This window comes from Hyperolius riggenbachi, chromosome 9 (genome assembly GCF_040937935.1).
Source record: "Hyperolius riggenbachi isolate aHypRig1 chromosome 9, aHypRig1.pri, whole genome shotgun sequence".
NCBI classification, from domain to species: Eukaryota; Metazoa; Chordata; class Amphibia; order Anura; family Hyperoliidae; genus Hyperolius; species Hyperolius riggenbachi.
In genome coordinates this window covers 147,547,709-147,564,067 of record NC_090654.1, presented here as the reverse complement: position 1 = coordinate 147,564,067, position 16,359 = coordinate 147,547,709, and the positions used below count along the sequence as shown (strand labels likewise).

The following is a 16,359-nucleotide window of genomic DNA, read 5'->3' as shown; positions in this document are numbered from 1 at the left end:
ACCAGCCTCTGTTGCCCCATGGTGTGTGTCAAAGACCCCCCTGCTCGCCGCTATCCTTCCCGCAGTGCTGGCGACACGCAGCGCGTCGCCAGCACAATGTTTACCCTAGCGCTGTCTGTCAGCGCCGCTCCCCCGCCTCCTCCGCATCGCCGCTACCCGCCCTCGTCCCTTCCCTCCAATCAGCGTGAGGGAAGGGACGAGGGCGGGTAGCGGCGATGCGGAGGAGGCGGCGGAGCGGCGCTGACAGACAGCGCTAGGGTAAACATTGTGCTGGCGACACGCTGCGTGTCGCCAGCATTGCGGGGGTATAGCGGCGAGCAGGGGGGTCTTTGACACACACCATGGGGCAACAGAGGCTGGTGTTAGTGTGCCCAACCAGCCTCTGTGCCCCACTAACGTTATACAAAGCCACCTCAGGTTCTCTTTAAAAGGAGAGGGGGATGTTAAGGTGGACTCACCTCCCTCTTACAAAAAAAGAAAACTCACTTGAGTCTCAATAAAACAGAATTGTCAAATAATTTATTCAACTCCACAAATGTAACGCGTTTCGCGGGCGTGACCCCGCTTCCTCAGGCAAAAATGGGAGCACAACTCAGTGGGTCAAGCAATAGGTTTGAGCGCCTCAACCTATTGCTTGACCCACTGAGTTGTGCTCCCATTTTTGCCTGAGGAAGCGGGGTCACGCCCGCGAAACGCGTTGCATTTGTGGAGTTGAATAAATTATTTGACAATTCTGTTTTATTGAGACTCAAGTGAGTTTTCTTTTTTGTAAGAGGGAGGTGAGTCCACCTTAACATCCCCATCTCCTTTTAAGCGGTTTTTAAAACGTTTTACTCTACTCTGGCGCCTCTGTATACTGATTTTTTTGCTGATCTTCTAGTCCACCCTGGGTGGAGGGGTGCATCCCCATCTACTATCTACAGAGAGCGACTTCTTAACCTGAGTGGGGTCAGGTCCTAATGCTCCCCACCTGCATTTAAAGTGGTTGCCTATGGGTAACCCGTGTTTGTGAGTATATATATACATAAAATTGTATTGAACTCTTCATTTTACCTGACAATACTGCACCATATTGGGCTCTCGATTCTCTTCTTGTTTTTAAGCATACTCCTTCAGATACTTTCATCTATAAGTATAAAGGGCCTTGCTCTTTCCAGAATATCTTCCTATATCTCTGGAAGGCCTTTCACAGTCTCTTACTCAGACCATACCTCTTCCCCACATCTTTTGTCTGTGGGGGTACCTTAAGGCTCTGTACTTAGCACTCTCCTCTTTTCCATCTACATGCACCGTCTTGGCAACTTAATCAACTCATTTGATTTTCAATACCACTCATATGCTGATGATACACAACTGTACCTCTCGGCCCCAGACATAACTCCCTCCTCACAAGTGTTTCTGACTGCTTGTCTGCTATATACTCTTTCATGACCTCTTTCGTGACCTCTTTTGTGACCTCTCACATCTCAAAATATGAGTAAAACAGAATTAATCATCCTTCCCGTCTCTGTCCATCTCTCTGCCTGATATAACAATAAATGTTGATAACACCCCTATAACTTCAGTTCCCCAAAGCACGTTGCTTAGGGGTAATATTTGACTCATCTCTCTCATTTATTACTCACTTTCACTCCCTAACCAGTTCCTGTCATCTCCAACTCAAAAACATATCTCACATCCAACCTTTTCTCACGTAGGAAACAACTAAATTGTAGGTACATGCTCTTATAATCTTGTTTGGACTATACTGCTTGCTGGACTGCCAACTAACCAACTGGCACCACTCCAATCTGTACTGAACTCAGCTGCCTGTCTCATTCATCTTGCTTCTTGCTTTTCCTCAGCTGCTTCTCTTTCTCAAGCTCTTCATTGGCTGCCAATTAGCGAGAGGATCCATATCAAACAATTAACCCTAACCTTCCCCCTTCCCTGCACTTCTCATCCTTTGAGGCCCATGTAATCCGCCTGTACCAACCTCTCCCAGCCATCATTGTTGTCCTATATCACCCCCCATCTGCTCCAACTTCACTCTTCCTGGACAACCTGGCCTCCTGGCTCCCCCACATCCTGTCATCTGATCTCCCCACCATCATACTCGGGGATATCAACTTACCCATCGATGAGCCTATCTCCACTGCTGCCAAGCAGCTACTCTCCCTCACCAAATCCCTTGGTCTCTCTCAGCACACAAATTCTGCCACCCACCGCGCTGGTCATACTCTTGACCTCATATTCTCAAAGTCCACCTCCCTCAGCAACCTGGACATCGCACCTTTCCCTATCTCTGACCATCACCTCCTCACCTTCACAATCTCCCCACCAACAACTTCCCTCCCCACCCCCCAGCCTGGTCGATGGCAGAGAGACCTACGTAATCTCAGCCCAAATGTCCTAGCAAGTCCCCTTCTCTCCCTCTTCTCCCACCTACCCATCCTCACATGCCCCAATGAAGCGGCTGCACAATATAACCTTGCCCTCTCATCTGCTTTAGATCAAGCCGCCCCCTCAATCTTCCGCCCTAACAAGCCCCCCAACCCCCAACCTTTGCACAACACCCACACACGTAACCTCAGGAAAGAAACTCGAGCAGCCGAACGCAAATGGAGATAATCACATCTCAATTCTGACTTCCTAGATTACAAGGCCAAACTGTTACTCTTCCACACTGCCCTATCTGAGGCTAAACAAAGGTACTTCGCAGCACTGATTGGAACCCAAGCTTCCAACCCTCGACAGCTTTTTGCTACCTTTAATCCCCTCCTCAACCCCACTCCTCCCTCTCAGCCAACGACTTTGCCAACCACTTCACCACTAAAATTGCAACAATACGCAATGAAATTTCCCTCCTCCATCCCTCCCTTCCCAACGCCTCTCAGGTTGTCCCCTTGCCTTCCCTCCCAGCTGCTCCCCTGTCTCATCCACTCCTCACCTCTTTTGCTCCCCCCCCCCCCCATCCTCTCCCTGTGATCCAGTACCCGCGAATACTCTTCGTCCCCACTTCCCTGACCTGGCCCCAGTCCTCATCTCCTTGTTCAATCTCTCCCTTTCCACAGGCACCTTCCCCAAAGCATTGAAACAGGCCACTGTACTTCCCCTGCTGAAAAAAACCTCACTCGACCCATCCCTACCCTCAAACTACCGCCCAATCTCCCTCCTTCCCTATGCTTCTAAACTCCTTGAACGCCTAGTACACCAATGCATTACCCAATACATCAACACCAATACCCTACTTGACCCACTACATCTGGATTCCGACCTGCACACTCAATTGAAACAACCCTCGCCAAGGTGGTCAACGACCTTACCCTTGCCAGGGCCAAAGGCAGTTATTCCATCCTGCTCCTCCTTGACCTCTCCGCAGCATTTGACACTGTTGACCAGCCCCTCCTCCTCCAATCACTACAGTCCATGGGCATCCATGGTCTTGCCTTGGCCTGGATCTCCTCCTACCTATCCAATCGCTCCTTCACCACTTCCTTCAATGGCTCCTCCTCAACACCTGCCCTCCTCGCAGTTGGGGTCCCCCAGGGCTCTGTTCTAGGACCCCTTCTTTTCTTCATATACACTTCCTCCATTGGCAAGCTTATCTCCCCCCTGGGCTTCAATTACCACCTTTATGCAGAGGACACTCAGATTTACCTCCATACCCCCGATCTCTCATCCACCACCATAAACAAGGTCTCCTCGTGTCTCTCAGCAATTTCCTCCTGGATGTCAGCTAGGTTCCTGAAGCTTAACCTAGACAAAACTGAGCTCCTGATCTTTCCACCCCATGCTGCTGCACCCCTCCCAGATTTCCACCTCACAATCGACAACACAACCATTCACCCTACCTCCCAGGCCCGCTGTCTGGGTGTCACCTTGGACTCTGACCTCTCCTTCATCCCACACATCCAAAACATCACCAGAGCCTACAATTTCCACCTCCGTAATATATCCAAGATCCGCTCCTTCTTAACCCCGGACACGACCAAACTGCTCATCCATGCCCTCATCATCTCCCGCCTTGATTACTGTAACTCCCTCTTTCTAGCCTCCCCCTGAAACGCACTGCCCCCCTTCAATCAGTGATAAACGCGGCTGCAAGACTCATCCATTCTTCGCACCGCTCCACATCCTCATCTCCCCTTTGTGAAACCCTGCACTGGCTCCCTATCCGTTTCATGATAAGTTTCAAGATTCTATGCCTGGCGTATAAATCTGTGCACAAAACCTGCCCTACCTACATCTCGGAGCTTGTTCACAGGTATACACCAGGTCGCCCCCTCCGATCCTCCAACGACCTTCGCCTCACCACCCCACGCATTTCACACTCCCATGCCCGCCTGCAGGATTTCTCAAGAGCTGCCCCCACCCTCTGGAATGCCCTTCCACCACCCATCAGACTCGCTCCCTCTTTCAACACATTAAAGCAAGCCCTCAAAACCCACCTCTTTATGATGGCCTACCCACCTCCTACCGCACAGTAACTCTCTAATGAGTGTTTCCACCCCACCCTTTAGATTGTAAGCCTCTGGCAGGGTCCTGCACTCCCTAGTGTAATCTACAGGATCATGTGCCCCTGTCCTATGACAGCCTGTACTTGTATTACTGGGCCTACCTAACCAGCCCATATTGCACAATCATGTATTTTGTACAATTTGCATGTATAACTTTGTTCTATGTTGTATAACCTTGTTATGTATGTCATTCTTGTATCATTGTATATATTTATTGTCCAGCGCTGCGTAATATGTTGGCGCTTTATAAATACAGTATAATAATAATAATAACCTACAAAGCTCTCCACGATCTCTCTACCCCATACATTTCCTCTATTTTCAGATACCAATCTAACCGCAATCTCAGATCTTTACACAACCTTCTTTTGTCCTCCTCTAGAATGGACTCCTTGCATTCACGTATACAAGACTTCTCACGTGCTTCATCTTCCACAACACATCCATCACTCACCAACCTTTGAAATCTTGAATAAAGGTAATTTCACTATATTGTTGTGTCATCAATCAGAAGGTAAGTTAACTTTCCACATATTAGGGCAGGTTCACACTATCTTAAAAAAAACATACTCATTCGGGACTTTTTATGAGCTCCGCTTTAACGCAGGAAGCAGATCATATGTTAAAAATAGAATCCGTTTCCACTTGTTAAAAACACGGATCAATTCGCTATGGAACGTGAGACGGAACAAAGAGTCCTAATTTGGCACATGTTCCTGGACCGGATGGGAAAATGTGTCTAATGAAAGCCTATGAGAACGGACACTGTCCGTTCTAACTAGGCTAGTTGCAGCATCTGTGTCGCTCATTTATACTCGTATACTCAGGTGTCCCGGCGCCCATCGCCGCTGCTCAGTCCCTTCTAAACAGCTCAGGTGCATGGGTTGCAAAAGACCAATGGGAATCCTCAGCAACAGGGAGAATTCTCATTGGTTCATGTTGGACCAATGAAAATTCTCCTTGTTGCTAGGGAGAATTTTGAGAATTGGCCTGCTGGAGAGCCCCATGCTACTGCTGACATCTAGGCTGTTTAGAAGGGACCGAGTGGTAGGACAGGTGAGCGGCGATGTGTACAGGCAGACGTGATTGACGCAGGAGCGGACAGGCAGATGCGGAACGGATGAGGTGCAGACACGGAACGGACGGCTTTAATTGTTGCATGTGGACGCGCTTATGATTTCCGTTGTGCATCTGCTCAAGTGTGAACTGGGCCCTTAGACTTAAGGATTCCACTTTAACTAAGAAGTATTAATATTATTATTATTATTTATAAAGCGCCAACATATTCCGTGGCGCTGTACAATGTAAGAAAACAAACAAGGGATACATAATGATACAGACAATGATATACATCAAATATGAACACTGATACAAGATACAGCACTGCTGATTACAATTTGATTTAACATGATGACTAAAATGTATAAATGTCTAACAGTGTGCAAGCAATTAAATTAATAACATTCCATGACACAAAAGGGTGAGAGCCCTGCCCTTGCGAGCTTACAATCTAAAGGAATGGGGTGGAAAAAAGAGGTGGGGAAGTATACAGTATATGTACAGGCAGTGCGTAATTAGGTTATTTAGTGGGTGCATGGCCTAAGCTAGAGAATATGCTTGTCGGAAAAGGTGGGTTTTGAGGGAGCGTTTAAAGATTTCAAAGGTGGGAGAGTGGCGGATGTGTTGTGGAAGGGCATTCCAGAGGAGGGGTGAGGCACGTGAGAAGTCTTGTACACGTGAATGTGAGGAGGTAATTGTAGAAGAGGATAGAAGAAGCTCGTGTGCAGATCTGAGATTGCGGTTGGGTTGGTATCTGGAGACTAGTGAGGAGATGTACAGGGGAGAGAGATTGTGGAGAGCTTTGTAGGTTAGGGTTAAGAGTTTGAACTGAATCCTCTCATTAATTGGTAGCCAGTGAAGAGCTTGACAGAGAGGGTCAGCAGAGGAAGAGCGAGAGGAGAGATGAATGAGTCGAGCAGCAGAGTTCAGTACAGAATTGAGCGGTGCTAGTCGGTTAGTTGGAAGTCCACCAAGCAATATATTGCAATAGTCCAATCGAGATATAATAATAGCATGTACTAACATTTTGGTTGTATCATGGGAGAGAAAAGGTCGGATATGTGCTATGTTTTTCAGTTGGAAATGGCAGGAGCTGGTTAGGGAGTTAATGTGAGGAGTAAATGAGAGAGATGAATCAAATATTACCCCCAAGCACCGTGCTTTAGGAACTGATGTTATAGACGTGTTGTTAACATTTATTGTAATATCAGGCAAAGGGGTGGACAGGGATGGTGGAAAGACTATTAGTTCAGTTTTATTCCTATTAAGTTTTAAGAAGCGAGAGGACATGAAAGAGGAAGTAGCGGACAGGCAGTGGGGAACCCGTGTGAGAAGGGAGTTAAGGTCTGGGGCCGAGAGGTACAGTTGTGTATTGTCTGCATATAGGTGGTATTGGAAACCAAATTAGCTGATTAAGTTACCAAGACCGTGCATGTAGATGGAGAAGAGGAGGGGACCGAGGACAGAGCCTTGAGTTACCCCTACAGACAGAGGATGTGAAGAGGAGGCCTGATCTGAATAAGAAACAGTGAAAGACCTTCCAGAGAGGTAGGAAGATATCCAGGAGAGAGTGAGGTCCTTTATTCCTATAGATGAAAGGATCTGCAGGAGTAGAGTGTGGTCAACAGTGTCGAATGCTGATGACAGATCTAGAAGGATGAGCATGGAAGAATAGCCTTTGGATTTAGCTGTGAGGAGATCATTAGCTACTTTGGTGAGGGCTGTTTCTGTGGAGTGGTTTGGCCGGAAGCCAGATTGGAACTGATCAAGCAAGGAATTTGCAGATAAATACTGACTTAGTTCAGCATGAATGTGGTGTTCAAGTAATTTAGATGCAAATGGGAGAAGTGGCACTGGGCGGTAGTTAGCAAGTTAGGTGGGGTCTTGAGATGTTTTTTTAAGTAGTGGTGTTACAACAGCTCTCTTGAGTGAGGATGGAAAAATTCCAGTGGAGAGGCATAGGTTACACAGCGATGTTAGGGCAGGGATGAGGGATGTGGATAGCTGTGGAATGAGATGTGATGGGATAGGATCCAAAGAACAGGTGGTTAGATGGGATTTGGAGATAAGGGAAGAGAGTGAATGTTCGGAGAGTGGAGAGAAACTGGAAAGAGAGCAGTCAACAAGAGGAGTGGAGATGGAGTTTGATGTCTGCGTGGAAAACACACTACGGATTTTTGCAATTTTATCTGTAAAGTATGTTGCAAATTCTTCAGCTGATAAGCATGAAGAAGGAGGAGGAGGGGATGGACGGAGAAGGGAGTTGAAAGTACTGAACAGGCACTTTGGATTGTGCAAGTGGGAGGATATGAGGGAGGAGAAGTATGATTGTTTTGCAGAAGAGAGAGCGGTTTTAAACTTGTTCAACTCTTTTTTGTAAGTAATGAAATCCTCATTAGTATTAGTTTTTCTCCAACGGCATTCAGCTACCCTAGAGCACCCCTTTAGCTGTTTAGTAGCTTTAGTCAGCCAGGGTTGGCGACTGACACGGTGTGGGCGGACATTGGTGAGGGGTGCGATTGCATCCATGACTTGCGTGATTGAGCAGTAATAGTGTGCAGCTGCTGAGTCAGGGTCAGTGAATGGTTGTGTGAGGAGAGGTGCCAAGGCATCAGAGACAGATTGCATGTCTATGTTGCGGTAGTTCCTGCATGTATATGAGCGTGCTTGAGGCAGGGTGGTAGGAAGAGATGAGGAGAGAGAGAAGTTTAGTAAGTTATAATCAGAGAGCGGGAGAGAAGTATTCGTGAAATCAGTGATAGAACAGAGACGAGTGAATATGAGGTCAAGTGTATGACCATTAGAGTGAGTTGGAGCAGTGAACCACTGAGACAGGCCGTAGGAGGAAGTTAAGTGACAGAAGTTTAGTGGCGGCAGAATTGTTGGTGTCAACATGAATGTTAAAGTCGCCCATAATGATGGTAGGGATATCGCAGGACAGGAACTGGAGGAGCCATGCAGAGAAGTGATCTAGGAAGAAGGAAGCAGGGCCAGGAGGGCGGTAGATTATTGCGATCTGGAGGTTAGAGGGAGAGTATAGGCGGACTGCATGGACTTAAAAGGAAGGTAGAGAAAGAGAAGGAATGGGGGTGAGTGGCTTGAAGGAGCATCTATCAGAGAAAAGAATGCCCACACCACCGCCATGTTTATTCCCACTTCTAGGTGTGTGACTAAAGTGGAATCCCCCATAAGAGGGCGGCAGGTGAGACCGTGTCAGAAGGCGTCAGCCATGTTTCTGTGACCCCAAAGAAGGTGAAGGCGTTGGAATTGAAAAGGTCATGGATGAAAGAAAGTTTGTTGCAGACTGAGCGGGCATTCCAGAGAGCAGCAGAGATAGGTGGGGGAGGAGGGGGGAGAAGAGGAATATTAATACGGTTGTGGCCGTTTCGGTGTGCATGTGGTTGGCTGTTTGCAGTGCAATTAGTGTGCAAGAGTGAGGAGCGAGCCGGCAGAGAGGGTCCGGGGTTTGGTGAAATGTCACCTGCAGCAAGGAGTAGTAGGAGGCAGAGAGAGCGGAGGAAAGGGTGGGATTTAGATTTATGGGTAGTTGGAGCATGAAATGTATAGCGCGGTTGTATGAATAAGAAAGTTTCGTGAGAAGCAACCTGTGGAGATGATAAAAGAGAGGGAGAAATGTAGAGTGTGTTGCTGACAGCAGGAGGATGCAGTGAGTGTACAGATTAGAGAATAGCAGGGGAAAGCAGGCTAATCATAAAGAGCAGAGACAACATTATTGCACTAACCGTGAATCAGATTGCTAAAGTCTTGTGTCTGTTCCTTCTGGTCTCTTCTGGCTTAATTCTGGTCTAATTCGGTCGTTCTCTTTGTACTTAGAAACCGGTGTACTTTGAAATACCGATGCATAAATCGACCAAGGTCTAATTGACTTAGAGTTGCATTTATATAGTAAGCCTGATAAGCCTATGCTTAGCAGACCTGATTGTAGACTGACTGATGCAGGTGAAGGACTGAGCTCAGCCTGTAGCAGATCACAGTACAACTCAGGTAATTAACTATTTCACATTCCTGGACGTGAAACTCACGTCCAGGAAGCCATGTGCGCTCCTGCGCGTCCACGCGGCCGATCGCGCGCGTGCACGCGCGCGATCGGCCGGCGGTTTGTTAGCCAGTGAATCAGTGAATCGGGCAACGGTGCCCGATCACTGATTCCTCTCCCCCGCAGAAAAAGCGACAGCTTCTCTCGGAAGCTACGCTTTTTCTGCTTCCTATGTCGCTCTAAGCGTACGTGGTACGCTTAGAGTGACGTCACTGTAAACAACTCATGGCTGCCATCTTGTGGCCAAAAAGTAAACTACATCTAAATGTTAAATAAAAATAAAAATGCACATATATTTACAAAAAAAATACAATTTCAATCCCACCCTCCCAAAAATACCCACATAAAATGTTTAATTAAAAAAAAAAAAAAACATTACAATTAAAAAAAAAAAAAAACACAAATATTTACCTAAGGGTCTAAACTTTTTAAATATCTATGTAAAGATGAAATATTTCTTTTTTTTTTTTATTATAAGCTTGTAAATAGTGATGAATGCAAAACGGAAAAAATGCACTTTTATTTCCAAATAAAATATTGTCGCCATACATTGTGATAGGGACATAATTTAAATGGTGTAATAAACGGGACAAATGGGCATATGCAATACGTGGGTTTTAATTATGGAGGCATGTATTATTTTAAAACTATAATTGCCGAAAAGTGAGAAATAATGATTTGTTTCCGTTTTCTTCTTATTCTTCCTTTTAAAATGCATTTACAGTAAAGTGGCTCTTAGTAAAATGTACCCCCCAAAGAAAGCCTAATTGGTGGCGGAAAAAACAAGATATAGATCAGTTCATTGTGATAAGTAGTAATAAAGTTATAGGCTAATGAATGGGAGGTGAACATTGTTCGGATGCATGAAGCGAAAAACGACTGAATGCGAACTGGTTAAAGGGATACTGTAGGGGGGTCGGGGGAAAATGAGTTGAAGTTACCTGGGGCTTCTAATGGTCCCCCACAGACATCCTGTGCCCACGCAGCCACTCCCCAATGATCCGGCCCCGCCTCCAGTTCACTTCTTGAATTTCAGACTTTAAAATCGGAAAACCACTGTGCCTGCGTTGCCGTGTCCTCGCTCCTGCTGATGGCACCAGGAGCGTACTGCGCAAGCCCAGTATGGTCTGTGGATTTTAAAGTCTGAAATTCAGGTAAATGGGAGAGCTGGCAGGCACTCGGGTAATGCTGTGTGTTACAGTCAAATTTGAAGGCGTCCAGGTAAACTATGTGCTCAAGACTGCAAAGACAAAGTCTGTATACATAAATAAAGAGGAGCAGAAGGAGTCTGGCACTATAGTTTATTTTCAGCATAGAAAGCAGTGCAAAAAAGTGTCCAAAAGTGCATGAATGGCATGATATCATGCCATTCATGCACTTTTGGACACTTTTTTGCACTGCTTTCTATGCTAAAAATAAACTATAGTGCCAGACTCCTTCTGCTCCTCTTTATTTATGTATAAAGTCTGAAATTCCAATAGTGAACCAGAGGCGGGGCCGAAGCATCGGTGAGTGGCTCCGCGGGCACAGGACATCTGTGGGGGACCATTAGAAGCCCCAGGTAACTTCAACTCATTTTCCCCCGACCGCCTTACAGTATCCCTTTAAGCAGGAAGCTGCTCAATTGTCTATAGGTGCTGGGGCCAAATTAGCATGGAGCCAGAGGAGAGCAGACTAATTCATGGAATATACAAAGCCAGTCACTTAGCTATAGTAAAATGCAAAGTATTACAGCACTTCAGAATATTCACAGATTGCAGTAAAAACAAAAGTTCACAGAAGCGCAGATCATACCATAAGAGTTAGATTGCGTTCACAGAAGGATTGCAGTAAAAACGAAAGTTCACAGAAGTGCAGATCATACCATAAGAGTTAGATTGCGTTCACAGAAGGATTGCAGTAAAAACTAAAAGTTCACAGAAGCGCAGATCATACCATAAAAGTTAGATTGCGTTCACAGAAGGATTGCAGTAAAAATGAAAGTTCACAGAAGCGCAGATCATACCATAAGAGTTAGTATTACTTCCACTTTTAGTTTAGACAGCAATTACAAAAACATGTATAAAATGGAACCATTTTGAAGAACTCTGAATCATATTCACATCATTAACACATATTACATTAATATCTTACTCAATTGAATTCCTTCATAATTTGTTTCCTTCAAGGCTGAAGACAAACCCCTTTGGCCCCAACTATCATATACAGATGTCGCACTGAAGTATCCATGCTCAGTTGTTTCCTGGGAGATAGGAGCATGTTTGACGGTACTAATTTTCCCTCTTAATGTCCTGTAAAACAAGAAAAAAATACATGACAAGGTTACTTTTTGGTTACTTTCTTCTCCCCTTCCTGCAACCCCCCCCCCCCCCCCCCCTAGCATCACTTGGTCAGGCCAAACTGGAAAATTCAAAAGGAACCCGATCACAAAAGAATATAGGGAGACACTATGCTAGGATTTCAAAACTAGGCAAACAAATTACAATGGGTTGCAAAACTATTCGGCCCCCTTGAAGTTTTCCACATTTTGTCATATTACTGCCACAAACATGAATCAATTTTATTGGAATTCCACATGAAAGACCAACACAAAGTGGTGTACACATGAGAAGTGGAACGAAAATCATACATGATTCCAAACATTTTTTTACAAATAAATAACTGCAAAGTGGTGTGTGCATAATTATTCGGCCCCCTTTGATCTGAGTGCAGTCAGTTGCCTATAGACATTGCCTGATGAGTGCTAATGACTAAATAGAGTGCACCTGTGTGTAATCTAATGTCAGTACAAATACAGCTGCTCTGTGAGGGCCTCGGAGGTTGTTTAAGAGAATATTGGGAGCAACAACACCGTGAAGTCCAAAGAACACACAAGACAGGTCCAAGACTGGTCAGGGATCAAGTTATTGAGAAATTAAAGCAGGCTTAGGCTACGAAAAGATTTCCAAAGCCTTGAACATCCCAAGGAGCACTGTTCAAGCGATCATTCAGAAATGGAAGGAGTATGGCACAACTGTAAACCTACCAAGATAAGGCCATCGACCTAAATTTACAGGCCGAACAAGGAGAGAGCTGATCAGAAATGCAGTCAAGAGGCCCATGGTGACTCTGGACGAGCTGCAGAGATCTACAGCTCAGGTGGGAGACTCTGTCCATAGGACAACTATTAGTCATGCACTGTACAAAGTTGGCCTTTATGGAGGAGTGGCAAGAAAAAAGGCATTGTTAACAGAAAGCATAAGAAGTCCCGTTTGCAGTTTGCCACAAGCCATGTGGGGGACACAGCAACCATGTGGAAGAAGGTGCTCTGGTCAAATGAGACCAAAATGGAACTTTTTGGCCAAAATGCAAAACGCTAAGTGTGGCAGAAAACTAACACTGCACATCACTCTAAACACACCATCCCCATTGTCAAATATGGTGGTGGCAGCATCATGCTCAGGGGGTGCATCTCTTCAGCAGGGACAGGGAAGCTGGTCAGAGTTGATGGGAAGATGGATGGAGCCAAATACAGGGCAAACTTGGAAGAAAACCTCTTGGAGACTGCAAAACACTTGAGACTGGGGCGGAGGTTAACCTTCCAGCAGGACAACGGCCCTAAACATAAAGCCAGGGCAACAATGGAATTGTTTAAAACAAAACATATCTATGTGTTAGAATGGCCCAGTCAAAGTCCAGATCTAAATCCAATCGAGAATCTGTGGCAAGATCTGAAAACTGCTGTTCACAAACGCTGTCCATCTAATCTGACTGAGCTGGAGCTGTTTTGCAAAGAAAAATGGGCAAGGATTTCAGTCTCTAGATGTGCAAATCTGGTAGAGACATACCCTAAAAGACTGGCAGCTGTAATTGCAGCAAAAGGTGGTTCTACAAAGTATTGACTCAGGGGGGCGAATAATTACGCACACCCCACTTTGCAGTTATTTATTTGTAAAAAATGTTTGGAATCATGTATGATTTTCGATCCACTTCTCACATGTACACCACTTTGTATTGGGCTTTCATGTGGAATTCCAATAAAATTGATTCATGTTTGTGGCAGTAATATGACAAAATGTGGAAAACTTCAAGGGGGCTAAATACTTTTGCAACCCACTGTAATTTTTCCACCAGATTTCATCACTTTTATCAAATGCTCCAGACATCTATAGCCCTCAACATATCCAATTATTTCCTGTTCTGTAAAAGACCCATGTACACCTAGCAAAAATCAGCAGCCCATTTTATCTAAGAGCATATAAATAAACAACTAGTATTGTTGCCCACAGTGTTTAGGATTCAATACCTGGGTGGACAGTTCAGGGCCGAGTCCTGTACTGACACATACATATTTTAATACCTTCAGTACATATTGTCTTCCTATTCCTCATTCTGAAGGTTGATAACACCAGCCAGCAAGGTCTACCTGAAGGGCTTTTAAAGTTCTTTAACTGAATAGCCACCATCAAAAATATACGGGTCTAGTAGGACCCCCATTAGATAATTTTAAAGATAGAAAATGTGGTTATTCTAGCATTTAAATGTACACTATGACAAACTAAGCAGATATTAGTTAAGATAATACATAATGTGAACAAGAGATCCAAGCAATAAAAAAACAAAACAAATGAAAATGGCTTGTTGAAAGTAAAGTGATAACTCAGAGTACATATCGTTGCAGCTGGGAAAACTTCAGTACATAAGTTACAGACGGAGGCCAGAACAGCTCACTCAGAATGTGGGGCAGGACTGGAGCAAGAAATCTTTCTGGCCAGAAATATCCTTTCCATGCTGGCAATGTGTTGTGTATTCTCTGAGGCCCCCTGCAGTGTCTCTGGTTTTGATGGGGACACTTGCATAGTATGAAAGGAGGGGGGACCAACTCACTGAAAGCCAGAAACCCTGCAGGGGGCCTCAAAGGTCAAACATCACCAGCAACAAGTAACACCTCATCACAGGGAGAGGATCTTTCTGGCAGATTTTGACACAATTTTAATGCAAATCAGTTGAAGCATTTTTTACTTTTTTTTTAAAACTCAGACACCGCACTGACGGTCAGAAAAGTGCTTACAGTGTGTCTCAGGCTGCAGTGTGTCATGGTTAAACCAGAACAACACTTGGGATGGACTCATTCGGGACCACGATCGTCACCTTTTTCTCCAGTGACTCTGGACACAGTGTGGGGAGCCAAACCTTTCCATTCATCACTTGTTTTCCAAGTCAGTGAGCAGCAAATATTTATTGCAGGGCTGCTCTTCAGCTGAACTGATTTTCCCAAATTCTAATTGAGAATCACTTCCAATTCAACCATGGCAGCTAACATACCTTAAGCGCTGGAGCTTGGTCACTCGTGGCCTAGGTCACTTGTGACATTTCATTCCTAAGTGCCATTTATTACAAAGTGCTTACAACTTACCACGAATTTACCAAGAATTCAAACAGGATTCAACAGCCACAGGACTGCAGAAAACAACTACTCTGCATCCAGAACTGCCTCTAATACTATTGCTAAAAATGCCACTGCTGGACAGATGTTGCACAGCCAAGTAGACTCTGCTTCTTTGTGCACACAGGTTTGCTTGCACTAACTGTATACTCATAAACTGTTTAGTGGTTGGAAACTTCCTGGTTATAATCAGAGACCATTACCATGTTTACTGCACTTTTTCTTATGTTCTGCCTGTCTGCAAACATCTACAAGTTGCACAGCAATATGCATCCTCCCAGAGTACCACACTCCATATTAATTTCACCTGCTCTGCTTTCCTCACCTTGCTCAGCTTCTCATAAATTGTTAGCTCTCCTGAAATCTCTCTCTCCCCCCAGCAGCTCAAAAACCTCACAAACATTTAAATCCCATTCACATTTGCTTACTCTCTCCCTCCTACTCTTACTTGCAGCTGGTGATATATCACCCAATCCTGAACCACAGCCTGCTGCCAGACAAGCACCCCCTGCTGACCTGCTTCACACACTTTACAGCCCTCTGTCCACAAATAACCTCAACATCCATCCTCGCTCCAACCTTATTTCCATCCATCCCACGCACAAACACATGCTCCACCTACCCTGCGATCTCTGGAATGCCAGATCTGTCCGCAATAAACTTACAGTAGTCCACAACCTCTTCCTCTCCAAATCCCTCACCATCCTCGCACTCACTGAGACATGGCTCACCCCTTCTCACTCTGCCGCAGAGGCTGCCCTCTCCTACTGGGGGCTTCATCTCAGTCACACCCCCAGACCAGACAACAGGAATGGGGGAGGGTCTGCTCCTCTCCCCATCCTGCACCTTCCGTGTTCTCACCCCACCTACCTCCCTACAATTCACATCATTCGAGGCCCACACTATCCGCCTCTACCACCCCCTCCCTGCCATTGTTGCGGTCTTATACCGCCCTCCGGGCTCCTCCCCACAATTTCTCAATGACCTTGCCTCCTGGCGCCCTCACATCCTCTCCTCTGACCTCCCCACTATCATCCTTGGGGATTTCAATATTCCCATCGATGAAGCCCAGAACTCCACTGTGACCTGGCTACTCACCATTGCCAACTCACTTGGACTAGTACAACACACCAACACCCCCACTCACACTGCAGGTCACACTCTCGACCTTATATTCACTAAATCCACCACCATTGCAGACCTTGACATCGCACCTTTTCCACCCTCAGACCATCACCTTCTCACCTTCAACCTCCTCACGGAAGTAACCTCCAAACTGCCCGCCCACCCACCTGGTCGATGGCAGCGAGACCTACAGA

At 45.7% G+C, this 16,359-nt stretch overlaps 1 protein-coding gene across 4 annotated transcripts in view; it reads right to left on the bottom strand.

Annotated features, from left to right (window-relative positions):
• The window catches only part of SUN2 (Sad1 and UNC84 domain containing 2), a 981,481-nt gene that overhangs the window by 839,331 nt on the left and 125,791 nt on the right, over positions 1-16,359 (bottom strand). For all 4 annotated transcript variants that reach the window (XM_068253600.1, XM_068253601.1, XM_068253602.1 and 1 more), the window contains exon 3: positions 11,749-11,906. In XM_068253600.1, the coding sequence (XP_068109701.1) occupies positions 11,749-11,906 (158 nt within the window). The remainder of the gene's footprint in view (positions 1-11,748; positions 11,907-16,359) is intronic.